General features: G+C 40.3%; 1 protein-coding gene across 1 annotated transcript; it reads left to right on the top strand.

Annotated features, from left to right (window-relative positions):
* Positions 1 to 1,417: 1,417 nt before the first annotated feature.
* PGM2 (phosphoglucomutase 2) lies at positions 1,418 to 22,447 on the top strand. Its single transcript, XM_058803171.1, has 14 exons — positions 1,418 to 1,534; positions 5,906 to 6,073; positions 6,907 to 7,013; positions 7,363 to 7,447; positions 8,623 to 8,706; positions 9,269 to 9,462; positions 10,560 to 10,749; positions 11,405 to 11,502; positions 13,982 to 14,162; positions 14,281 to 14,374; positions 15,430 to 15,559; positions 18,042 to 18,231; positions 18,842 to 18,975; positions 19,738 to 22,447. The coding sequence occupies exons 1-14, from the start codon at positions 1,463 to 1,465 to the stop codon at positions 19,838 to 19,840; spliced, it is 1,830 nt and encodes a 609-aa protein (XP_058659154.1). The 5' UTR covers positions 1,418 to 1,462; the 3' UTR covers positions 19,841 to 22,447.
* The last annotated feature ends 5,050 nt before the right edge of the window (positions 22,448 to 27,497 follow it).

The following is a 27,497-nucleotide window of genomic DNA, read 5'->3' as shown; positions in this document are numbered from 1 at the left end:
AACACAGCTTTGCATCTGCACCACTCTCAGGGTGCCTTGGCCTGTGCTGCAGAGTTAAACAGGGACTTATGGCTCTCCCTGCAGATTTGCATCCCCTGGTCTAGCCCAGCTTCAGATAGATGCTGATAAAATATAGAGGAAACCTCCAAAACACCTTGTCCTGAAGCTCCAGAGCACTCAGACTGCTGTTTCCCTCAGTACTTTGGGAAGTTGATGACAGAAATCTTGTTAGGCAAGAAAGATGGTTCAGTGCTTTCTGCACTGTATGTTTGCCCAAAAAATTGTAAGAAATTAACCAGGATGGAGGGGCTTATCATGGCATCTACAGGAGATTCCAATCAAAACACAAGCTTAGTTCTAGGAACTGTTTAGAGAGAGCAGCAGCTTGGCAGCTCAGGCTTCTCTCAAAGCTACCATGCTATAATAATTATTCAATCAAAGCCATATTAACCTGTTCTTTAATTCCAGCAGAAGGAACACAATCCATTTTCCTGAGTGAAATTCAGCTACTTTTACTTTTTTTTTTTTTAATTTTGCAGCTGAGGTCAGATTTGTGTTCTGCCAGAGAGGTGCAGAGGCCAGAGAAGCTGGGTTAAATGAGAAGGATCAAACCGAAAGAGAAAACAGATGATCAGAAAAGCAGCCAAGCAGCATATTTTTTTTCTGATTTTCTTATTCTTCACTTCCTCTGATGTTTCATCTTAATAGTTTTTCTGTAAGGGCATCATAAGAATTATTTCACTGATCGGTAGTGAATATCAGAAGGATGTGCATTAACATTTTTGCAAGTGATGTGTAGAATTTCTCTTGTTTGCATGCATTCTGGTAATGTACTAATGAACTTCAAACGTTTTCAAGAATATTGAAAAGTACAAGTTATTATTTCGATGAAAATTTTAGAATCATAGCACATTTTGGACCAGAAAGGACCTTAAAGATCTTCTAGTTACAATCTTTATCCTAAATTAGAGTGGTCCCGAGCTCATCCCTCATTTATCTTGACTATATAAAAAGGAATCTCAGTCGCCTTAGTCCAATGCCCGTGGAATGTGACGCTTCTAACAACAGCGCTACTTTCTTCCGCCAGCCATGCTGCGGAGGAGGCGGCTGCGTCCCCGCTGATTTCCCGCTGTTATTTGGGGACGCTGCTCCTCCTCCGTTCGGCGCAGCCCGGGGCTCCCCTCGGGGCTCCGCCGGGCCGGCAGCCGCAGCCCCACCTGACAGCGTTCAGCGCCCCGGGGAAAGGAATTATTAATGCCCCGCTCTAAGCGAGGGCCCCGACCCGGCCTGGCGGAGCAGCACGGAGGAGGGGCCGCTCTGTCCGGCCGTGGCCTCGGCCCCGGCCCTGACCCCGGCCCGGGCAGGCGGGCGGGGCGGAGGTGGGGCGGGCGGAGCGGGGCGGGCGCGCTCCGGAAGAGGGAAGGAAGGAGCGGAGCGGCGGCGGCGGCTCGGTCGGAGCGGGATGGCAGCGCGGGGCTCGGCGGGGGATGACGCGCTGCGCCGCGCGGCCGAGCAGTGGCTGCTGTGGGACAAGGTGAGGCACGGCGGGGGCCATGGGGCTGCGGGCTGCAGAGGGGTCGGCGGCGCGGCGTGACGCCCGGCTGTTGCACTGTGCCGGATTGGGGTGCGGTGAAAGCGCCTGTTTGCTCCTTTGGCTCTGCTTTCAGAGCTCTCTGAGAAAGGGGCGCTCTCCCTCCGCCCCTCCGTGCATCCCCTCCCGTCCCGCGGCGGGGCCGGCGCAGCTGGGGCTGCGGGGCCCCCGTCCGGTGCTGCGGCTCCGTCACCTGCCGGGCCGCCGCTGCTCTCGTTTGGAAACACCCCGGCTCGTCTCTCAGTCTGGCTCTTAGCTGCGCTGAGCGCCTTTTTCAAAAGCGCCTCTATTGTTCCGAACCACTTCAGTCGCAGGGCTGCTGGTACACTTAAATTATTAAAGACCAGCGTACATTGTAGTGTTCCTGTCTCTCACTCTTCAAAACCTCTTGGTACCTTCAAATTCCTAAAATATCGATCCCAAAGGACATGGGAGCTCACTTCAAAAACACTTGGATATATAGAGGCTGTCAGTCCTGTGTTTTTCAGGTGTTATTTCCCTTCCTGTTGAGACTTACCTTTGGTTTTGACAGCACGATATGCAAAAGTAAAATCTTCTGTGTGCTTCTGTTTTCCACATACCTAAAGAAATATCTCGCCATAGTGGTGTTCTGGAAATGGTCATAGAGTTGCTTGCTGCTGCTGGTCTCGCTGAGATGTAGGCCTCTATTGGCACATTTGGTTTGCAGTTTTCATGTCATGTCCCTTTTCATATAATTTGTTGATTTGGCTGTATGGAACTCACTGGCCATTGCCCGTCTTCAGTCTCTAATTGACTCCCCCAGGCTGAGCACTCAATGCCCTCTGAGTTTTGTGCAGCACACATACCTGTTTGGTAAGGCATCTTCTGCTTATTTCAAAAATATCAGTGGAAACATACATTAATTCTCTTCTTTAGTATTTTTCCAAGTTCTAAAGGATGTCATTAGAAGTACCTTGAGCTTGTTGTGATTCTTCATTAAAATCAGTAAACTGATTAACCAACCAGTTACTCAGTTCTGGTTTTATTAGTGATAGAGCAGTGCCAAACCAATCCTCTTTTCAGAAATGCTAATGCAACACATCAAATGACAATAAGCTTTTGTGCCTTTTTTTCCCAGTTTAATTAAATTTGAGAAAATAGTTTGGTTTTAGAACCTCTTATTTACATAGATTCCCTGACCAGCATTAGTTGTATTCCTGTCTCCTGTGTAATAACTTGCTTTTCAACTGTTGATTCTGATTATTTTGCTAAACCCTCTGGAAATCTAATGCAGTATCCCTTATAGCATCTTTACTTTTGCAAGTTTAGCCCTCTGTTAGTGCTTGCGTCTTTGTCAAAGTAATAATTGACTAGTGTGCAATACCCATTGCTGATTGCTCAAAAATCATGAAGTATTTTAATTTCTCAGGGAGCTGTTGCATGTTTCTATTGAGCAACAGAAAAATCAGATGTAACCCTTGTCCATTTACTCTGATATTAAAAAAAGTTCCTTTTTGACTTGCAGAGATGGGTTAATATTTAATGATGATAAGCGCCGCGTTTCTTACAAAATAATTGCAAGAGCAGGTCCTTATGGCTGATGGCAGTCCTGCTGACCTAACTGGAAGTTTCTACCTACATGGCAATCACTGTGCTTGTTACCAGGCTGTTTTCATCATTTTGTTCATTACAGAAATAGCATATTTTTCATTCTTTCTATTATCAGTCATAGAATTATGAATGGAAGGTAGCTTCTGGTTTTAGTAAAAATAAAATCTGTTTAGTCAGAAGTTTTTCCTCTCTTGTTAAACCTTGTGGGGACTCCTCTACTGATGATAACTCTTTGGGCCTTCCTGTAGTGTAGATTAAAGTAAATAACTCAAGTGTTGCCAGGTGATGTTCAAACTAATTGCACTAGTGGTTATTATCTTGGTATTAAATCATCTGCCACTGTATTCACAGAAAATGGTACTCCCATACTCATATCTGTTTCATTTGAGAGCAGAAAAAGCTGAGAGAATCAGAGAGGAAAGCTAGCACTTCATCCTTCTGATACAATTTGGTCCTTCTTTGGTAGAGATGCTGTGGAGAGTTTTTTTAAGCAGAAGAAAAAGCCAAAACAAACATTACCTTTTTACTTAGCTGTGTACAATGTCATCATAATGGTCTCCACAAAAGAAAAAAATAGGCAAATTCTTGGGAGAAAATAGCCATTAACAATGATAACAGTAGTTCTGGAAAAATCCTTCTGCCATATTGAACACACTTGGCCTGGCTGTTACCATTATTTGGTGTGGGGTGGAGGCAGGTAGTGGGGAACAGTTAAATTAATGCAATCAAGTTTTCAATTTAGAAAATTATCTGGACTGAAACTCTTAAGACTTGAGCAGCCATTTGGACATAGACATTTAACCAGGCTTTAAAAACTGGAGAATCCCTCTAGTTTCACAGTAGATGCCAATCCTGGGAAATTCCACTAACAACAACAAACAAAAAACTCCTTGGCTATGAGAACTGCAGGATGCTCCTGGTGTCCTTCTGCATTGGCATTGCAGCTTCTAGTCTGTCAAACAGCTGTAGAAATGTGTGTGATATCTACCCAAAAGCATGCTCCTTTCAGTATTAAGAGATGACTCATGCACAAAGCTCACACAGAGAATTAAAAGGTTTTTAGGCAGTGTACAAAACTGGATGCAAATGGTGTCATCCAGGCTTTGCCTTTGAGACATAGGCCTGATGTTAAGGCAAAAACTTGACGTCAACTTGTAAGCAGCCTGGACTCAGTTATGCTGCCCTATATATTCTATAACAACATAGAATTATATTTATTCTTACACAATATAATTACTCAATGATAATAGGTAATTGTGTCAAGCTGCCTGCAAGGAAGTGTCAGTGACAACATTCTTGGACTGGTAAATTGGCAATGTTTGTACTGGAGATCAGTAATTCTGGGGTACCTAATTGTTTATTGCACTCAAGAAGCTGATTTTTTTTTTTTAATTCTGTGGTTTATTCTCCATTATGCAGTCTGCTCATTAGCACTAAAGGCTCTTTAGCTTTTCCAGTATGTATTTAAATTATGTTGTTTGTCCTGTGGCAGTGGGTGCACAGGTCAGTGGTTAGGACATCCTGACTCTGGCCTTCGTTTGATGTGCAGAATGTTTATACCTTTGTATGCAAACTTAATCACATGCCTACTGCTCTGTGTGTTTGCAGCATTTTCTGAATCTATGGAAGATATATGGTTTTATATTTAATTTTTTTCCCTTTTTTGCCTAGAATGATATGCTTTCCCTTGCTGTAAGCATACCTAGGTCATCCAGGAAATAGTAAAGTCTATGACTTTTATGAGTTCATTTAATTGCCTAGAAATCAAAGTATGTGTCCTTTTGGAAATGAAAATCTTTGTACTCCAGAGTAATGAGTGTGCACTCATGCAGTGAGTAACCTGCTGCCTCTCAGGTAATCATGTTGTCAGGAGTCTGCTACCTGCCATCTCTCCTCTTGGCTCCTAGGCTCTCCAGAAATCAAATACTGAAGTTCACAAGTCTCATGTTATTACATTGAAAAGTTGAGGCATACAGGACTTTGCTAATTCCCTAAGTCTGGAAGCAAAAAGAGTAATTAACAATAGAGAATCTGTGGAAGCAATATATCAAGAAAAGCAGTGAAAGTTAGAAACTCCTCACTGTTCTCAAGTGGTCTGACTTGGCCTTTTTGTTGCCACTCTTGAGTAATTTTATTTAGGAGTTTGTCTGTAGTTTCTAGGCTTTCATCCTGGGGTTATGTTTATTTTTACAAGCATTACCTGCAAATGTGTTGGAAATTATCTTCTGCCCAGTCTGCTTAGTTTTGCTGCTACCTCTGGTGCTAGCCAGTCTTGGGACAACATTATGGTTTAATTTGTCTTAAACTCTACATGTACTGCTATAGAAATAACAAATATTTCTTAATAATTAACCTTACTTTCTTAAATGTTTAGTGTAGTTCTTGTGATGAGGAACAATTCTCTGTGGGAGTGCTGTCTTTTGTTTGTTTTGTTTTTAAAAATAGAAAACATTAAAATAGACATTTTGGAAGTCTTTTAACATCCCAGATTGTGGGAGATATCTACACACCGCTGTCCAGGTAGCACGTTCACTTAAGGAGATAAATGTAAAGCAAGTAATACTTGAGGTTGTACTGATTTAAAATTAAGAAGACAGCATTTAAAATTAAGAAGACAGACTGATGCTGTTCTTGAAGTTGTGTGCCATGTTTTGATACTGAAACCCAGAGATTGGGACAGAAAGTCAGTTCTGTTAAAACGAACAAAACCTCATTTAGAATATCTGAATTTTGTGTCAACAGAATCCAAAAACTTACGCAATCGTGAAACAATTGCTTGCGGAAGGAAATGCCGGAGAACTGCAGAAATACTTTGGCTCACGGATGGAGTTTGGCACAGCAGGGCTCAGAGCTGCCATGGGAGCAGGGATTTCCCACATGAATGACTTGACTATTATCCAGACAACCCAGGTATTGTGTTCAGCACTTTATCTCACTTAACTGGTTGTGTATATGAATGGAAGAGCCTGATTTATGGCATGCAAATGAGTATTCTATGGAAGTACAAGTTCTCTCCTATTCTTCCAGTTTTTAGAAGTAATTTAAATTATAATTATTAGCTGAATGCTGTCTGAAAACAAGCAGAGAGAAGCTATTAAACCATTAAAAGAAGTTACTTTCCATATTTGATTTTGCAATTTAATGTACACACAGCTGCAGTTAAGCTCAAGTGCAGCAGTTAGTGCTGCTGTAACAACTACAAAAACCCCAAAGGTAGCCAACATTTGGTTAAGCTTTGTGTGTGCTAGACATGGTTTTACATAGGGGCTATGTATACATACATGGATCCTAAAGCAGATCTACTTGGGGAAAAAACCGACAACCTTGAATAACTGCAGCCTGGAGTGGTGATGTATCATGTTCTAAAGAGATGCCATTATTAAGGGTGAGATTTGGTTAAAAACCTGAAATGCTGGCCAGCTGTTCTCTTCCTCATGTGAGACCTATGACAGCTGAATCATTTCTCAAAACCTGCAATTAAGACTAATTGTGTTACTTGTTCCTTTTTGGAGTTGATTCTGATATTTTAAAAAGTACTTAAATGCTGTCCGGATTTTCAATATTGATTTGAAGGTTTTCTTGGTGTTTATTGGTCTTGGACAAGCTGAATCCCAGAGCAGTTCAGTGAGATGCTATGTGTGCTCAGCTTCCTAAGACCATCAGCATCTTAGCAATTATCTTAATGTGATGATAAATTAAACATCAAGATTGGGTTAATGAGGTGGATTTGTTGTTGTCTTAAGGGATTTTGCAGATACCTCGAGAAGAATTTCAGTGACCTGAAAAAGAGAGGAGTTGTGATTGGGTTTGATGCTCGTGCTCATCTTTCCAGTGGAGGTAGTAGCAAAAGGTACTTCTTAGGTTTTGTGTTTTGTAGATACCTTGTGTGATTCATGATGGATTTATATCTACTTCAATTGTATTTTCTTTCTATAAAGTGAATTAATGTGTGGGATTTACAGTATTCTTACATACTTGTAGTGCCAAAGCAGTTCTTAGTGTTGTGCTTTGTCTTTTGGGAATAGTGAGGGAACACATCTAAATTGGGTATGTACAATAATTGAGATATATTGATAAGTGATGGTGTTTTTGTTGGGATTTTGTAATTGCATTAGGGTGGGAGGGAAAGCTGTGACTTGTAGGAAACTAATAGGCAAGAAAATGAATATATTCCCTAGGTATCTTTTCTTCCTGTTTAGGTTTGCAAGACTTGCTGCCAATACTTTCATCAGTCAGGGAGTTCCAGTTTATCTATTCTCTGATATAATACCAACTCCCTTTGTGGTAAGTTTTTTTTATTATCTCTTTTTATTACATTATCTGCTTTAAATGTACACAAATTCTGTCAGATACCTTGCATTACTTAAATTAGGATAACTACACAAACCAGTTCTTACTTTTTAAGCTCTTCCTGCAGAGAGTCTTGTACTTATTTAGCTGTATATAGTTTACAACATCCATAGGAAAAGGAGGGATGATGTGGAGTGTGAGTGGATTCCTGTGGAGTCTGAAGTCTGAAACATACACTCACATTTGGCTATTTGTACTTTTTTTTTTTGAGGGCAAGAGGGGCCAAGGGCAGGTATTGAATCAAAAATAGCAAGTTGTTGGAGTGCAGTGATGTTTTGTCAGAAGGGTTGTTGAATTGTGTCCACGATGCCCCCATCAGAACACCAGGTGTCTCCAGAGCAGCACAGAAAAGTCCTGTTCTTGGCCCCTGTCCCAAAAGCAATAATTTCTCCCTATACCAGTTGCTCCAGTGAGCATTGCAAACAGAACACAGTGGTATAAAGACTTTCTGCATAGCATTCTTACACTGATACAATTTTTTGAAGATTTAGGGTCAAATTCTTCATAGTGTAGTTTAAAGTGGTGTTGCAAGAACTGCAGTTGATTGCATTTCAGTATTAAATAGCCAGGAGTAAACACAAATTGGACCTGTGTTCATGAATAACCTTTGATTTTTAATTCACTCCATCTCTTTTGAGCTAATTGATAAGAGCTCTCTCCAAAACAATTCTCTTCTGAACCCTGATGGAGTAGCTGCTCCCCAGGCTGCTCCCAAAAGACAGGATGAGACTGCTTGAGCTGCAGTTCTCTGCCCCATGCTGATTTGTGTCATTACCCCAACAGACATGGCACCTCTAAGGCCTTGGGTACCTCAAGTCATTCCACAGTAGGGAACACATGCATCTGGCTTCCTTCTGGAAAGGCACTAGAGATTCACAAAGCATCTGGAACAACATTAATAACATATAAATGGGAAAATGCACAAGAAAAAACAAGGGTAAAGTTGTGCCACATGGAGTCTGGTGGAACAAGTACTATTTAGCTTCTGCTTTAGGGAGTCAGTGTGTAGGAATCACATCTTAATTTTCATACTATGAAGTATTATCTATGCACCAGAAGAAATATAATGTGTTGCACATTCTACTTCAAGTAACTTTCTCTTGTTACAGCCATACACAGTAACTCATCTGAAGCTTTGTGCTGGAATTATGGTTACTGCTTCCCATAATCCAAAACAAGACAATGGTTACAAGGTATTCTAATGTGAACTATTTTCTGGCTCTTTTTTTCCATGTAGAGAAACTAATGCAATTATATATAGTTCCTATCATGGTATAGACTTAATTAATTACTAGTCTCTCCATCTCTTCTATGTATTTAAAGCTAGTGTCATGTTAAACTAATAAGATAATTAAAATCTTTGCTCTAGAAGGCAGGATGCCATTGTAATCTGCTATGCACTGAAAAAAAACCACAGCTGAATTGCCTGTGCACCAGTCACAGTAGCTGGGCAGTCATATACAGACTGTTTCCAAAATACAAAAATGGAAGTTTTCTCAGTAAATGATTGGGCATTGTTTTGTGTTTCATTATGGATCTTGATATCTTTTGATAAGATTAAGCTGTTTTTTTAATAGAATAAAAATGGGATGTGAGAAGAAAAGCTGAGAATATTAACAGGATACTTTGGGTATACCTAAGCCTAATTTACTGTAATACTTTAGTGGATGTACTGTACATTAACCAACAAAAAACATAACAAAACTATCTTACAAGATTTATGATCAAATACTCACTTACCTATTTTTTATTTAGGTTTACTGGGAAAACGGTGCTCAGATAATTTCTCCTCATGACAAAGGAATTTCTCAGGCTATTGAGGAGAACCAAGAACCGTGGCCTCAGGCTTGGGATGACAAACTGATTGATAGCAGCCCACTGCTTCATGATCCATATGCCATGGTCAATAAGGAGTACTTCAAAGACATACAGAAACAATGCTTTTACAGGTGACTCCTGTTACTTCCTTAAAGAATACAGGATATTTCATCTAGTATGTTAGCAGGGCAGTTCAAATTGATGGAAGTGAGGGTGGCCACAATCCTGCCATGACCCACTTCTGCCTGTGCCTTTGTGTCATCTTTTGGGGTTGCACTGGCAGCTGTGTGGTGGTGTCATAAGCCAGTTCATAAAGCTGTCCTGAGAGAAGTCTAACCCAGCAGAGTGACCAAATATCTGCTCCCAGTATTTTCATGGCCATGCATAATCCAAGCAAGACTGAGGCTGCTGGAAGTGGACATGGCATGGATGCCCCACCAGCCTTAAAACAAGATTCTCGGAGAGGCAGTTTTTTAAGCCATTTCTGGACAAGAAGGTCTTGCTCTGTCATTCCAGCCTTGCTTATGCTCCTGGTAGCTGTGGGTGCCTTACAACAGCCTACTCCTGTCACTTGCTCAGTAAAAATCATTATTTAGCAAAATGTAGTGGATGTTTCTTTTGGTGAATGGTTAGGGTTGATTTATGTAGTAGAGGAGTTATCAACCTTTTAGATCTGCTTATTTTATGTAGAAATTTTGACCACCAGTAACCATGTTCTTAGTGTTGCTAAAAACAGTCAGGAGTTACTAGAAAGCTGGGGCTGTTACACTGCTTTTTAGAATTGGAATTAAATGTCTCCCTAGGAGTTTGCATGATTTTAGGTATGCCCATCACTTTTTTCTTAAAAATGAGTGTGCTCAAATTGGGCAGGCTGCTGTTGACTCACTGTGTTCACAGTCTTTGGAGGTTTAAATGCCAGAGTTGGGAATGAAGAGCCTCTTTAGTCAGTTGTATTTGTTTTTCACTCAACTTCTTTGGGATGTGTAGACTATACTTTCTTACTCCAGTGATTTGCACATACTAGGATATTGGATGCCAAGAGTAACTCATATTGTTGAAAAATTAGGCTAAGCCAATTTTCAAGCCATTGCTTTTAAAATCTGACCTCCTTTAATTCATAATTTTAACAGTGATATAGAATACTGAGTTGTATCTATTTCCAAACATAGTCAGTTTTGTGCAGAACAGTCTCCCATGTCCAAGTTTACTGTTTCCTGTTTTATTTCAGGAACATCAACAAGGAAACAAACCTGAAATTTGTTCATACTTCTGTGCATGGCGTAGGACATAAATTTGTGCAGTTGGCTTTCAAGGCATTTGATCTTAGCCCTCCTTTTGCTGTTCCGGAGCAGAAAGATCCTGATCCAGACTTTCCCACAGTGAAGTATCCAAATCCTGAGGAAGGCAAAGGTGTTCTGGTAAATAGATTTGATTTTTTTTTTTAATAGTTGTGATTTCTTTCAGTGGTTTCCTTTTTGCCAGAAGTCACAGCTGTAGATACTGGTGGAGGGTCAATTTTTAATCTGTTTCATAGCCTTACATTTAGTGAAGAGTTAGCTGGTATCCTTTCATTGACATAACCCTCTTTGAACCAGTCAGGTAGTAATCAGCTGTAACTTTGAACTACTTTGTTCTCTAATGGAATGAGCAGGTTCTGCACATGGGACAAAGTGATAGTTACTTTAAAAAAATAAAATAATAATAAAAATCTTATGTCTTTTTGGAAGGCTTCTACTCTTTTGTTCTGACACAACACCAGGAGAGGGCAGGAGAAGTCATGACAGGTGGTTAGAATTTCTGCTACTATTTCTGTTACACTTTATTATTGAAGGATCCCATTAAATCTAGGTAGCTTTTAAGTTGGGCTGCAGTAGTGGAATGATGTAGGTGAAGTTAAATGTCCTATGTTTTTCTGCTGCCAGGCTAGAAGTTTTTGTGGTTTTTGAGAGACACATAATGATTTTGGGTGTTTGAGATTCAATAAATTGGGAAAATGAATTAAAACCTATAAAGAAAGTGAAAATATTATTTGGGAATATTAATACTCATCTGGTCCTGCTTGCCAATTTCCAGACATTGTCTTTTGCTTTGGCTGAAAAAGATGGGGCAAGAATCATTTTAGCAAATGATCCTGATGCTGATCGACTGGCAGTGGCAGAGAAACAAGAGAGGTATGGTAATTAAGTAATGCAAACCGTTGACCTTTTTTACTCTCAAGGTTAGGCTCATTTGGAGAATTCTTGCTACTTGTGTTGCAGAGGAAGAATAGTCACAGTAATAATTTTTTTGATTGAAAACACATGGAAATGTGAGAAGACTGTATGAAGCAGACCACAGTAAAGGCAGGATATGAAATAATGATCAATGTTGGACCGTGTACAGAAGCTGGAATAAATAGTTGACACTTGTAGTTGTTTAGGCATGCATAGAAGCATGTGAATTGTTGTTGTGCTATACTTTTTCAAAGGTAGGTTTTCAGTTAAATTTTTTTCGCGTACGACTGATAAACACTTTTTCATTCAAGGTTTATTAAACAATAACTTGGATTTGGGAGAATCTCTATTGTTCCCTGATAATCTCTTGTTCTTTAATAAGAGTATCTTCTTTCTGAAATCCTGTTAAACCAAACATTAGATGATCTGGGCTTCTCTTGCTCAATTTCCCACTTCTTTACATAATGTTATGTATTTGCATTTCACCTTAAAGTTTTTCACAGTTTGGTACTTCTCAGTGTTGTGATTTGTACTCTCCCCTTCAAGAACCACCTATATATGCATTTTTTATCTTTGCATACCCAGTCAAAGAAGGGGATCACAAAAGGCAAACTTGCTCAGTCAGGGGCTGAAAATAAATTGTTCATATTTGTGCAATGTAACCTATAGTTCTGTCTCAATATGGCTGTCTCCTTATTTCATGCCCTCTGATATCCTGCACTTCTACAATTGTTTACATTTCTGTATTGTGGTTTTATCTGATTGATAAAAGAAAGTGAAAATATGATACCAAGTGCTGAAGTTCAAGCACTTGGTATAATATCTACAAATAGTGGTGTTTGTCCTTTATCTTCCTTGATAAAGCAGAAACTAATCTGACCAGTTATAAACTGTAAATCCTCAGTGAAAATAAGCTTCAAGGTTTTCAACTTAGAGAGGAGCAGAAAAAAAAATCTGCTGCTGGGCTAGCATATATGAATTCCCTGAGCATTAGAGCCAGAAGAAGGATGTAAAATTATGGCAACAGTCTTTGGTACCCAAGACCTGATATGGGCTTCTGCTAGATGTCCTCTGTGGTTGTGGATGAATTAAATAGTTGAATCTGCATCAGTTAGATTTTCAAAAATTTCAAAAGTCCAGTTAAAGGAGATAGTGCAAATATCCATTTTGCTCAACAGATAACCAAAAAAGCTGAAGTAGTAGCTTTAAAAGTAGCAGTATTTTCTTTGGGGTTTTGGGATGTTTTTAAATTCATTAGCCTCACAGCATGAACTCAGAAGATTTCTCTGCCTTTGGAAGAAGAGTGGTCTTTTGTGGACACTCTGTTGTATCTTGGACAGTGTTAGTTGGAAGGTTCTTATTTCAATGGTTTTGGTCTGTGCCAGCCTCAGTTGGCAATTCGGCATTGAGAAAAAGGTATAAAAAGTTTCAGATTATGCTAGTTATGGTGGGTTAAAACAAGAATGCAAAATCACTCCTGTTTTTTGTGTGAAAACTCTGAGCTCCCAGAATCTTGAAGAGGGGTGTTAGTTTATTGCATCCACTACCAGTGAGAGTGTGATCTCTCATTCTGCTGCCTTTACGCTCGTTGTTCAGCCAGTCTCAGCTGTCTCCTAACTTCCAGTCCTGTGTCTTCTCAGACTTCTGCCCTAGCTTTTCATACACTAATCAAATATTAATATAGGCTTCTACAGTATCTGTACTTCTTCTTTGACAGAACCTCCTGTAGAGCACACTCTCTCAGCACTCTTACACTAAGCTGTGCATTGCTTTGTGCCTGTTGGCATCAATAAATGCAGGAGACTGAGTCTGCTTCTCTTTCACAACAGGTACTGTTTCTGTAGGTCTTAGTTTTGTCAGTCTGGAAGTGTCTCTGTCCCCTTTTGTGACTGGGAATTTTTTTGGCAATTTTGACATTTGTCTTTCTTTTTTTCTTCATTTTTTTTCCTGTTCTAGCAATTCATCAATATTAATCTTTTAAACCCATTTAAGATTTTTTTCCAGTCTTCCCAATGACTAATTGATGTATTTGTGATTAAATTAAAAGTATTTGTCACTAGGTCAACTAAAAATACTGATCACTTGAGAACTGTATTTTTGTGTCTCTGTGCTTGTCTTAATCACTGAGTTTATAATTTGTACGCTGAACATTTTTATTTTACTTAAAATGTGTTGGAAATACTACTGTTTCATCTTTGGATAACTGCAAAAGCTTATGTGTATGATGGAGAAGAAAGGTAAGAGTTTCAGAATGCTTTGGGGAAGGAATTTTTTTGTTTGTTCCTTATGAGCACGATACCTTGTTACTATTATGTGGAATTCCAAGGCAGTGGTTTATTTGTTAATATTCATTCATAAAAGAACCAGTAGATTATTTTTTTAACCCCCACTATTATCCTTTGATTTCATGTATTTTCTAATATTTCTTTGCCTGTAGTGGTGAATGGAAGGTGTTTTCTGGAAATGAACTAGGAGCTCTTTTAGGCTGGTGGATCTTCACTTGCTGGAAAAATAACAGTAGGGATGCTCGTGCCATTAAAGATGTCTACATGTTATCCAGTACTGTTTCTTCCAAAATCCTGAGAGCAATTGCACTAAAGGAAGGTTTTCACTTTGAGGTAAGCAACATGTTGCACATTATTCCATGTTCTTTTAGTATCTTTCCTATGAAGTGTCATATGTTCGTAAAACATCGGTTTTCTTTTTAATGCCTTTGATTTCTCCTCTCTGCTGTAGGAAACACTGACAGGTTTCAAGTGGATGGGCAACCGTGCCAAACAGCTCATGGACCAGGGGAAAGCTGTTCTTTTTGCATTTGAGGAGGCTATAGGTAGGAGACAGAATTGTTTTCATATCTTGCAAAATAGTGAAAATTGAACTACTACAAAATGTGACAGAATTGCAGAGAGTCACAGAATGTTGGAGGTCATTTGGTCCAACATTCCTGCCCAAGCAGGGTGTCCTAGTGCATGTTACACAGGATTGGACCCAGATGGTTCTTGAATCTCTCCAGGGAAGGATATCCTACAATTTCTCTGGGCAGCCTTTGCCAGTGCTCTGTTAGCATCCCAGTAATGAAGTAAAATGTAAAAAAAGGTTAAAATTATAATAAAAGGGTGTCCTCAATACAATGGATGTATTTCCAGTTAGTAGCAGATAATTATCTATTTTGCTAATTTATACTAGTTTTAAAAACCTTTGTATCTCTGCTTAGCACAAAGGAGTATATATGTACAGTAGCATGGCTGCGCAGATTGGGACTGCAAGTTCTGCATAAACTTTTAAAAAAAACAAGAAAAAAACACATTTTCAGACATGAACTTGAGCTTTTTTACCTAACAGATTTAAGTTTAGTGTAAATGAGAATAAAATAAAAACTACCCCAAATTACATTTGTGAACTGGAAAGCCATGGTTGAAAGCCACAAATGAAAATTATGAATTCATGAGGAGAAAATTGTAAAGCTCTAATGCTCTTTAATTATCTTAATACCTGAAAACTAGAGAAAATGTGGCTAATTTCACACATAATTATCAGTGTTACCTTACACTACTGTGTAAGTTAATCACATTTGAGACAATGCTATACTTGCATTGTTCCTGCAGTGTGGCATTGGCATTTCTTTTTCTAGAAGGCTTCATAAAGACCTGGGAGCATGTGGCACTGATATGATGCAAATCTGTCTTGAAATTCCATTGAATACCTTGCTTATTAAAATTAACACTGATTAGAAGATACATTTTTTTTCTACTTTTGGTTTGACTCTAAAATGTCTGTACTATGGTAATATGCATTTCTCCTTTCAAAGATGCTTGGCTAACCTTCCCTCCTCTTCCTATTTCCTGTTTAAATTGTGTCTAATTATATCTAACGTTCCTTGTTTAGGGTATATGTGCTGTCCTGCTGTTCTGGATAAAGATGGTGTCAGTGCTGCTGTTATAACTGCAGAGATGGCCAGCTTTTTGGCAACCAGGAATTTGTCTTTGTCTCAGCAGCTCAAAGCTGTCTATGATGAGTGAGTTCAATTCTAATTTTTTTATTTTTCAGATTTTCTCAATTTCACATACTGGGGTTAATAGGAACTCAATAGAAACCTATAGTTTATAAAGAAATAAAATGTGAATTATTGTACTATTAAGACAATTCTAATTCTGTAATAGTATTCTTCAGAAAGTGTTCCTGCCTTGTGGATGTGAATATATTTATGACATTGTCTTCTGTTGTTTTAAGGTATTTTAAATATAATAATAACTACCTTACTACTTCTCTATTAGTAATGAGATCTTGGTGGTGTTTTTCTTCACTTGCCTGAAAGGTTTTTTTGTTTTGGGAAGTTCTGCACTTGGGTCCTTTTACAGAAGATTGGGTAGCTGTTTTGCTGAGCTGTAGAGATTATAGTGCTTCTTCCTGCTTAAATGAGCCAGACACTCAAAAATGTTGATGACTGAATGGGTCTAAGTAGCTCTGGCTTATTTAAGCTATGCATAGAAGCCAGCTTCTGTCCTTGCAGGGCTGCTTATGATTAAATTAATTCTAGTTGGCTCTAAAGTTAGGCTTTTTATTGTATTATTCTTTTTTTCTTTTTGATAGATTATTGTTGTTGAGTTTTGGTTCTCCTTTTCTCTTTCTGCTCCTGATTAATGAGATTTGAGCTGATTATGCAGAAGTGCTGTGACTGGCCATTGCTCTTGGCTATATACAGCTGGGTCCCCCTCTGAGAGCATTTCATATGAGGCACTACTTTTCTTTTGTTCTTTTTTAATGGGTTCAAAGAAATCAATGGCAAAGATGAATATTGGATTTCATGAGGCAGGGAGTGGGTTTTGTGGAGGTTTTGGGTTGTTTGTTTTAAAGGAGGGAGCAGCCAGGCTGTTTGATACTCTCCAGCTCTTCGTACACACTAACAAGGGAGTGTGGAATCTGCAAAGAGACTGGAAAACTCCAGCCTTTGTGCTGCTTGTTTTGCCAATCCTGAATTCTCATTTGTGTACCATGCTTGTTTCATTGTCTCTTTAGGAAGGAATCAAGTGGCAAAGACTTGCTTACACTGCATAGATAAATGGTGTGATATAAAAGCATGAAGTAGGAATTCATACCTAGAGCAGCAGATACAGCATCTGATGTGAGAATTCCCTTAAATGCTACTAGCTGGAAGTACATATTCAAGAATTGAATATTCAGCCTCTGGCTTGGGGTTTTTTTATATTTTTTTAAATACTAATACAGTAAACACCTGCTTCAGATTGACCTCCGAGTATTTGCCTGAGTAGAATTGAGCTGTGCCACAGTGCTGCTGTGTGCATGGCCACTGAAAAGGACTCAGAGCTGCTTCAGCATAGAAGCAGTCTGGAAGATGGCACTGCACATGGTCACTCTTTGTGACAAAGCTACAGACAGAGGGAAGGATACAAATCTGCCCTATTAAACTGTTGTTTGATAATGAGCTGGAAGGAGGGTTCTTGCTTTGTTTTGGGGGGTTGTTTTGCATGTGTTTGATTTTTTTTTTTTTCTTTGTGGCTAATACAGGGTTGCAGTTTTCTACTTCTTACTACTTTACTTTTTTGTCAGATTTGCCTTGTGAGTTGAATCAGAAGAAACTCTCTTTTTTATTTTGGAAATGTACAAGGGGAATCTGTCTCGAAGTAAATGCAGATAAGAAAAGGGCGTTGTCCTAGTAGGCTTATCACTTCTTTCAGATACAGGATAGGTTTTGTTAATTCCCTTACTGAATTCTTAAGACTAATTTAACCACTATTAACCTTCAAGATGTCTATTTAGGTATAAACATAACCCTATTTAAGAAGGCATTCAGATTTCTAGTGTGAACATCCTAGTACTAATGAAGATTCTGCACCTCAGATTTTCACTGCCATCAGGGATATTTATCAAGTCTTGATCTGTAGCAGGAGCTCACTTGAGCAACCAGTCCAGGCTTGTATGTTTCTCAACAACATGATATTTTGAAAAGTCATTGTTACCAGGTCATTTGTCTTTGTATCACATTACCTGGCAGCAAACAGGTGAGGTAGAGAGACAATGTTCAGAACCGTTTGGTTTAGTAAAAACACTTCTACTTTAATGCTTAGTAGAGACACTTCAAGGAAGTGTGATTGGAAAAGCCAGTCTAGAATTTGTTTTACTTAGAAAAGGTCAGCTGGAATCCACTCAAAGAAGCTATTACATGTAATCTCTTCCTTTCCTATGGTGGTTAGAGCACTTCAAGGCAGTAATGGGATCCTTTTTTCTTCTGGTGTTGCTGTAAACTTTCTCAGTTTTCATAATTAAAAATAAAAGACATCTGCAGAGAAGTTTATTTGAAGTATGTAAAATGGGATAATTAAGCTGTTTTGACCTTTTTAAAGTTGTAAGGGCAAGAACTGATGCATCAGCTGGATGAGCATAAGTATAGTGTTGCTTTTTGGAAGGTTGTATGATGTGTCTGATGTTGAACTCTTAGGACATTGCTTCCTGGATTCACTAATGTTGCATCTTCACAGATACGGCTTCCATATTACCAAAGCTTCGTATTTCATCTGCCATGATCCTAAAGTTATCCAACAGCTTTTTGACAACCTCAGAAATTTTGATGGAAAAAATACATATCCAAAATCTTGTGGTAGATTTAAAGTTTCTGGAATAAGGGATCTGACTACTGGGTATGACAGCAGCCAGCCAGATCAAAAGGCTGTAAGTATCTTTCTAAATTCATGTAAATCATATGTATATACACATAAATAGAGTATTCTGTGGAGAAACACTAAACATACTTACATACTGAGTCATAAAACAACTTAGATTGGTGACAATTGTTATGCCTTGGTGAGAGGAAGGGAAGCCAAGAGGGTGTTGGGTTATTTGTTAGGTTTTGTGGTGTGTTTTTCTCTCCAAGATGGCAGTTTTGTGAAGGGCAGTAGGAGGATCTTGCTGCCTTGCTACAGCAATCTGCATTGTTCTCTTGTGAGTGCAAGTTAAACTGTCTATGAAGATGTGGCTTTGGATTTTGTTTCTCCACAATCTCCATTTCCTTTCCTCCTGGGAAATGCCATGACAGCTCAACTTCTATCAGCAGTAAAAAATTGTCTACCTTTGAAATAAGCTACCTAGCAGTGATGCAGTTCTACCAGATTCCAGGCTGAGGGCAAAGCTGTCCTTGTGATCTCAAGACCACAAGGTTGAAGAAAACAGATCTAAACTATCATTTTAGCTGATATTTTTGTCATACTACCTAACATCAAGTCATGGTTTTATATATAGTCTCTTCCCAAGTTTTTTAAAAAAATATTCTTAATATTTCTAGATACTTCCTACTAGTAAAAGCAGCCAAATGATAACATTCACTTTTGCTAATGGAGGAGTGGCCACAATGAGAACCAGTGGGACGGAACCCAAGATCAAATACTATTCTGAACTTTGTGCACCCCCTGGGAACAGGTATTGTCACTTACAGCAGTACATTTGGTGTAACAGAGTCTGTGTGGCTTTTTGGAACTGTTTTAGAGAAATAAGAGCTCTCCATGGTCAAATAATATTACTGAAGTCATTTTAGTGAATGTATATGTATAAAGCTTCAGCTCTGCAAAATTTGTTGACACATTCTTGTCACTGAAATTACTTTGCACTTGGTTTTACATTCAGTGAAAACAGTATCAGGAAAAACATTTTGCCTTAAATAAATGCAAATATTTTCACCCCTTTTTTACGTACGTAGTTGCTTTAAAAATATTTAATCAAATATAAAGTGTTCTAATATATTTCAGATCCTTTCATGTTTAGCAATTATATCCTTAACCAGTAGCCTTGGAAATCATACAATCTTAAAGATAATTATTAACTTATATAATGAAAGTAGTACTTTTTCACAGATGAAAAGTCATCTAAGAATACTGCTACAGGTATAAAAATTACACTTCTAGTCACTTAGATTTAGTAATGGATGGTCTTCTGAACTCAAATTTGTCATACTACTTTAGATTATATTGTGGAGTTCTGTTTCTTCATAGCCTTCATGCATATCAGTTGGAAGTGAACATCAGTGGATTGCCATAAGAACTCAAATATATAGACTTCTAGCATTAATATTAAATGTTTGTCTAAAGCAATGCCACATATAAAAATTCTTCACACTAAAACTATATATTTTAGCTTTTCCATTGTTTCACTGTTTTCTGTGTTTGTGTGATTTTTGTTTTCCAGTGATGTTGAACAGCTGAAGAAAGAACTAGATGAATTGGTCAATGCTCTTGAAAAACACTTCTTTCAACCAGAAAAAAACAAACTTCAACGAAAGACTGAGTAAAATAGCAAAATTACTACCTTGATTGGCTTTTGCAGAATTAGAAGTTGCATTATTTAAGAAGTTAAGGTTTTTTAGGACCAAACATCTGAGAACTCTGACTATAAAGACTTCTGCTTTTAAGAGTTATTTTGGGTACTCTTGGTTCTAGTATCTTATTTTGGAAGGAAAGTAGTACCTTTACTCTTAATGGACCAAAAAAACCCAGTCAGAACTAAAAGCTTTATGAACTAAAAGTTGATTGCAAATGTATTTCAATCAAAACGTGTTTTAATTAAATATAAGTAATATTGTGATATCTGAAACAGCCTGTTTTGTGGTGACTTATTTGTTTTGTGTGCATATAATCTGATAACACTATGCAACTTTGTCTAGGTTTAGATTTGCAAAGGAAGTTCTTTTGTTAACAGGAAGTATTTAAATCCTGTGGTGAGACACTGACAAACCTGGGGCAGATGATTCAGAAGTAGTGATCTTTCCTAGGGATTTTGGCCCAAAGAAAAAAGAAAGTCACAGAAAATTTGTTCAATATCTATTTGCTATGGGACTATATATATTATTCCAGGCAAGGAATACAAAGTGTACTAAACTGTCTTTGAACACCATGAAGATTGGTATATCGACATACTTCTTTTTGCCACTGAACTAAGCGTAATTAGTTGAATGAGTAGCCTAGTTTTGGAGCCTCTCACACTGCTGCCATGACTTGGTGCATGTCTGATTTAGAGCAGAAGTTTCAATTTCATTGTATGCTCCTGTCTGTGGTTGCAAAGCCTGAGGGGGTTTTTTGGAGGTTGCCAGTTGACTTTAATATGGGGCTTTTCTGCATTTTCAGTATTTGCTTTGGATATCAGTGTAGCAGTAATAGTCACAACCACAGCTATGTACTTCTTATAAATGCAAAACTTCTAAGCTTGATTATCCTCCCAAAATTCAAGTCCTCTGTGCTTGTTATTTTCAGTGCAACTTGAAGATTGCAGCAGTTGTGCAGCTGGATACAGGGAGGCAGCCCTGGGGAAAGTGGAAGGAGAGGAATTTTTACACAGTCTGATGTACCAGTGCAGATCATGTGCAGTTCTGTGGTGAGAGGCCTCAGAAATGAGTCTGGAGGTGCTTCAGGGATCTTTGGATCTTTTATGACACCTTCTAAGACATGAGAGTGGCCTCTCTAGTCAGCCTAGTTGAGTGAATTATGCCCCATAGAAGAAGTGAAATATGCCCCAGAAGAATATAATACCTTCAAGCTTCCATGTGCATGTCCCAGTACTTTTCTGGAGGGGAGTTTTTGTGCCTGAGCCAGCTGTGTAAGGGGGGACATTGGCACAATAAAAAGCACTATCCCAGCATGAAGGATCTGCTTCTGGCTTCCTCCTTGCTTGAAGGCACAGAGGAATGGTTCTTCAGGAGGCAGGCTGGGGCAGTGCCTTCAATTTGGGCTTTGATGAGCTACACCCAGGGCTGGAGAAGCTTTGTGGGTCTGCACAAGCCTGCAGCCTTGGGAGATGATTCTCTCCCTCCACTCTGCTCTTGTGAAAGCCCTCTTGGAGTGCTGCATCCCAGCACAGGAACAATGTGAAGCTGTTAGAGCAGGTCCAGAGGAAGGTCATGAAAACAGTCAGAGGGTTAGAATACCTGTGCTGGGAAAAAAGGCTGACAGGGCTGGGGTTGCTCAGCCTGTAGAGGAGGCTGTGAGATCTTTCAATATATAAAGGGGGCTTATATGAAACACACTTTTTACCAGGGACTGTAGTGACAGGACATGGGGAAACAGTTTTAAAGTGAAAGAGGATAGATTTAATTGGATACAAGGAAAGATTTTTTTTATACTGAGGGGGGTGAGACATGGAACAAGTTGCCCAGCAAAGCTGTTGGATGCCTGAAAGTGTTCAAGGCCAGGTTGGATGCAGCTTTGAGCAATCTGATCTAGTTGAAGGTGCCCCTGCTTCATGTAGGGAAGTTGAACTAGGTGATTTTTAAAGGGGACCATTACACCAAAACCATTTCATAATTCCTTTTATTTTCATTTTTATTTGGAGGGCTCACATTTCTTTTAGTGCAGAATATAATAAAGGATGCTTTACTGAATTCATGGGGAAGCCCTGAAGATGGAGGATGACAGGTCCTGAATTTTTTAATGTATTTAGCTTAACATCTCCATAGGCTAGAGAGGCATATTTTCCATGTGCCTTTATATGCCAATCCTGGATTTGGATTTAGCTAATGTTAGAAGTTTGGAAGTGAGACCTGAAATGTGCTCATGTATACTGAAACATCCTTAGGATGGCTTTAGAGCATCCTCAGAAACAGTACAGACAGAGGATGATGACCTGATCTTTATCGTTTTGTCTTCCTAAGGTCAGGGAATTTTCTTGCTCCATTCCTGTCTCTATTCCAGAGAGAAGTTCACAACTTTGGGGTGTGGGGCACAACAAAAAAAATAGCCAAACCCACAGTGGTTCCGCAAGCTGCTTGAGCAATTACAACAAACTACAAAATTACAAGAGAAAACTTGTTATTGCTAAAGTCTTTATTAACCTTGTCTTGCATTAGAGAAAGAGGATCTAGAACTGAAATAAAGAATCAAAACAAAGGCAGCAAGAGTATGGCAAAGAGAGAAGTTAGTATTGCAAGTCAGAATGGGTGTTAAGCTACAGTTTCTTCAGAGCTGGTCTAATTCTTCCATTAAAGTGTTGTGTAAGATTATGAAGCCTACTTAGACATTATTAGTCCCAAGACAGATAATAAAACACAGACAAATGTAGTTTGTAAAAAAGCAGCCTTGAACTGGAAGCAGGTGTGCTAGTATTTTATCCAGAAATGGGAATTGCCATGACTGGAATAAAAAGTGCTTGCAGCCCAGACTGAACTTGGGTGTAAGGGAATTCTTGGCTGTTTCTAGAGCAAGATACATCCCTACATTACCAAAAACATGTAAAATTAGCCTGCTTTTTATAACAGATGGAAACACAATTCCTGTGACAGTTACAAATATTGATCCTATAGGGGATCAGGCCTATGGGGCTAGAGGGAAAGACTGAGAAGAATTAGCACAGTACTCAAAACTCTGCCAAAAGAAAACCCTAAAACAGTAGTGCTTTAAGAGTAGACCAATGGACTTCACTTGAAGGTTATTAGTTTTTTACAAGTCTCAGAATCATAAAATTTACTGAAGAAATTAAAATTCAGGGATGCATTGGAACAGTTTGGCTGGAAGGAAGTAAATACATTTCATCTAAGTACTATGAACTTAGGACACAGCATATTATGTAAAAGTATTGTTATGATAGCCAAGTATTGAGTTGCAGAAGGATTTATTTAATAATTTTGCTATATACAACAAATCATACAGGTTAACTGGAATTAATTCTAAAAGAAGCTTTATTTTCATTTTGTACATGTGTGCTTAAATATGTAACTGATTCACCCACAAAGTTTCTGTAAATAAAGTTTTTCTCTTTGCTTACCCTTTTAAAAATTCCAGTGGTCATGGGTTTTATTTTCACACACCACCAACAAGCAAATCTTATGTCCTTGATTAACAATCACTGTGAATTGCAACATTAAAATGATATTAAATTAACAGTTGTTAGCCGCCAGCATAAGTATTAACAAGTTTGGGGATTTTTAGGATTCTGATGCTGAAGGCATCTGGATGCCATATGTATATCTAATTAATTGTAAATAAAAATAATCACCAGTAAAACAGTTTCCTGTCTCTAAGTACAAAACTAATCAAAAGTAATTAAGCTGAATTGCTTCTCTCCCCTGTACATTTTTGCACTATGTAAGATATACATTCATCATGGTATTAGTATTTCTGATCAACTTCCAAGTAGAAGCCAACGTCACTCTGCTCTATAGCAATTGCCAGGTAACTGAAATGAGGTCATGGACTATCAGAACATTGTGAATTATGGGATGAGACTATTAAACTCTCCAATTATATCCTAACACCCACCTAAATAAACTGTAATATAGATGATTGCATAGAAGCAGCAGCTTCCAGACAAAAAGGAGAAGCTTAAAATACTCACATAAACACTAGTAAGTAATTTTCAAAAGTATGTATGGGAATGAAAGAGAGAGGGAATTAATCATGATGACATCTGAAATGCTCAAAAATAGAGAGACAGCAGCAGGCAGGGTCTGTAACAGTAGCTCAACTCCTTGACTACTCATCAGTGATAATAGAAAGCCTCTTGTCTACAAAGATAATCACTAATTAATGTCACTGGCATGTATTCCTACAGCATATGCAGTAGATAAATGTGCTATAATAACAGTTGTGCAAATTTTGTTAGTGAATTGAGGTTATATATAAATAGCATCTGGAGATACAATGTCATTGGATAAAAATGTAGTACTTCATCCAGAGCTTCCTAAGTCAAAGCACTGCAAAACAGTTAGTAACACCCCTTAATAATGTACTAAACAAATTTACATGACATCTGAAATGCTCACAAAAAAGCCTTTTATATAATAACAACTGAAAATCATTATTATGGGTAACAGAGGGAAAAGCAGAAGCTTGCAAGGCAACTGAAACACAATATAGGTACCTGTCTTTAAATCCACAATCCAAAAACATTACTGCTCAGCTGCTGCCCAGCTATGGAGCAACTTGAACTCTGAAAGCATCTTGGGTGGAAACTTCCTGTTTCTTTATGGTACTCCAAAGGGTACAGCACCAAGTTCTGCCCTCACTCATGGCCTAGCACATTCAGCCTGAATTTATATTGCTCTACAATCCTACCCCAGCTGAGACCAAGTGAGTAGATACCTCTGGTCCTTAACCTGCAAAAGAAGCTTCATTACCCACATGTTCTCACAGAGTGCTCCATACAAGCCTGTAATTTCAGGTTCTGTACAAAAGGCAGTGGTGGGGTTTTCCTTGCATTTTTTAGAACGTGACTGGACAAAGAGAAAATGGTTAAACTGGTGTTATTTTTACATCATGTTTGCAGGATATGGAAAGCACTTGATTTTCCTCCTCAGTCTGAGGAAGTTAATGTGGTGGTAAAAGCTTTAGTTACTATGCTACTCTAAAGAAAAATCTAACCTGTGAAGGAAAAAAGAACAGAGATCTACTCTTTCAGAAAACAGAAAATTTTTAGAAAGTCTGGTGCTCATAGCTTTCACATGAATACTGGGATCCCAGTCCCTGGAACACATAAAAGTGCTTAATTTTTTGGGACTGGAACATAAAAAAACTCATTGTGGTTCTTTTTTATTGCCCCTACTTAAGTAACAGTTTCATCAGGAAACAGAGAAGGAATGCTGTCCAAAGTAGCTTGAAAGGTGATGATTAGGTAACATTCATTGCAGGCAGGCTGAACATTCTGGGGCTGATTTCTTTCCCAGTATCAAAGAAGAGAAAGAAGAAAGTATTTCTAATTGTGACACTCTAGTATTGACTTCTATTGTTGTGCAAGGATTTCCCAAAAAGTGAGAAATAGTCTTGTTCTCTGTTTCATTACATTTTTTGAAAAGCAACAGTGAAGCAGTAAAAGATCTTCCTAAGATCATTGGCTGGTAATTTGGGAACGCATGAGCCTCAGCAGCATTGCTGAAGTTGTCTGGGTGGGAACCGCAGTTCACCTTCTGCTAGAACATGGTTACCAGAGGTATATAATGCTCAGACAGGCTTAAAATGAGCAAAAGGGCATTCTTGACTCAGGTACTCATATTGGATAATAACTGAGTAAGATCATTGTCCTTAGCTGAAACGTTTTAAAAACTAAGTCAGGCACTGATTGCAAGGAAATGGCATTCCTCTTTCCAAGGACCATAAAGGTGACACCAAAAATCAAGAGGCACTCGTACCAATTCCCATGTCTGAAGTGGAAGCAGGCAACCTCGACCTGAGCACAGGCTGGCAATAAGCTCTTTGGGTGAGCTGCTACTTACACGCCTCAATTCACTTTCCAGCAAAGCGGTAATTTACTGTACCAGGAAGTACACCCAGATGCCTAAGGTCATGGAGACACAATGGATTTTGTATCTACGTGTGTATCTACATTTTGCAAGTAGGGGATGTGCTTGAATACCAAAATCTGACTTGTTTTTCGTAATCTGGGGCAACATCGTGCTTGCATTTAACTGCTTGATTGTTTCCCTCACAGCAACAAGAGCAGATTTCCTGTAAAAAGCTCTGATTCTACAAATGTGCACAGGATTAAAACTAAGAAAATCAGTCTTACTGCCAAGAAGTAGCAGTTGAAATTGAAAATTAATTGAGTGCAGAAGTGGTTTGCACAACGGGGATGTAGGATGCCTAAATCTTCTCCACTTGCAGAGAAGTATAATTGAGTCTCTGGATCCATTCATGCCTTATCTTTTCTGGCAACTGGAAGACCAACTAATACCTACTCTTAAAATGACTTTATGCATATGCAAGTGTGGTTTCTTTGAGGAAGCCATCGAGGTGACTCAGGTAAGCTCCCAAAAGGCTGCCCTGCGGCCAGGGCTGGGCCCACATCCGAGTGGGGACTTGACCGCTTCAGAGCTCGAGAGCCGGGCTAGCTCCAGCTTTGTGAGCCGGGCCAGCTCCAGCTTGGTGAGGCAGCTTCGCTCGCCGGCTTCGCTCGCCACTTCAGCTGACCCCGCCATCCGCACACTATTGCAAGGCGACAAGGACACGCTTCCCGCAGGAGATCAGAGGCTGTGCCAGACACAAGGGGCAGCGCCGCCGAAATGCTCTTCGAGAGGAACTTCACGGGCCAGGGGAGGAGGCTTCAGCTGCCCGCTGTCGCGACAGTAGCGTCCCTCTGTCGCCGTGCCGTCCGCCCCCCGGGGCCGGGACCCGCCGCCTGTTGCTATTTTCCCCGCGCTGGCGAGCGGCCCGGCCGGGTGTGCGGCGCGGCTCCCTCCTCGTCCCGGCCCGCCGGCAGGTAGGGGGGGGCCGGGTAGCGGGCAGGGCAGAGGAGGCGGCGGGCGGGCAGCAGCGAGTGGCAGGAGGCGGTGGGCAGTGGCGAGTAGCAGGAGGCAGCGGGCAGTGGCGAGTAGCAGGAGGCAGCGGGCAGTGCAGGAGGTGGCGGGCAGCGGCGAGTAGCGGGAGGCAGCGGGCAGTGCAGGAGGCGGTGGGCAGCGCAGGAGGCGGCGGGCGGGCAGCCCCTGGCCCGGCCCGGCGCCCGTTACCGGCCCCGCCCGCCTCCCCGCGCGGGAGGTGCCCGGGCGCGCCTGGCAGCCCGCGGCCGCTGCCCGCCGAGGGCACTTCCCTGCGGCGAACACATCCTGCGGCGGTAAGCGGCGCCCGGGCACCCCTGGCCCCAGGCCTGTCAGGGGCGGCGGTGGGGCCCGCCGTGCCCCCACTGTGGGCCGGCCCGGGGCCGAGCAGCGTTTTGGGAGGGTGGGGGGAAGGAGGAAGAGCAGCTCTCGGCGCAGAGGAAGTGAAGAGTTGTGGCGAGGAGTGCGGCACCCGCCGCAGCCGGCCCGTGCCTGCACCCGCGCTGTGAGGGGGGAGCCGCCTCCGGCGCCGGGCGGCTCCGCCCGGGGCCCCGCTCCGTGCCGCTGCGCGCTCCCGGCGGTCCCGCCGTCGCTCCTAACGGAGCTCCCGGCGAAGGCGCAGCTCTGGCTGCGGGAACAGCGCTGCTGCCGGACGGGGCGGCCGGGCGGGAGCGCAGCGGGGACGGGAGCGCCGGTGCCGCTGTTCTGGGAGAGT

The sequence above is a fragment of the Ammospiza caudacuta genome, chromosome 4, assembly GCF_027887145.1.
Source record: "Ammospiza caudacuta isolate bAmmCau1 chromosome 4, bAmmCau1.pri, whole genome shotgun sequence".
Taxonomy (NCBI): Eukaryota; Metazoa; Chordata; class Aves; order Passeriformes; family Passerellidae; genus Ammospiza; species Ammospiza caudacuta.
Note: the sequence above shows the minus strand (reverse complement) of the source record. Positions and strands in the feature narration are given on the sequence as shown.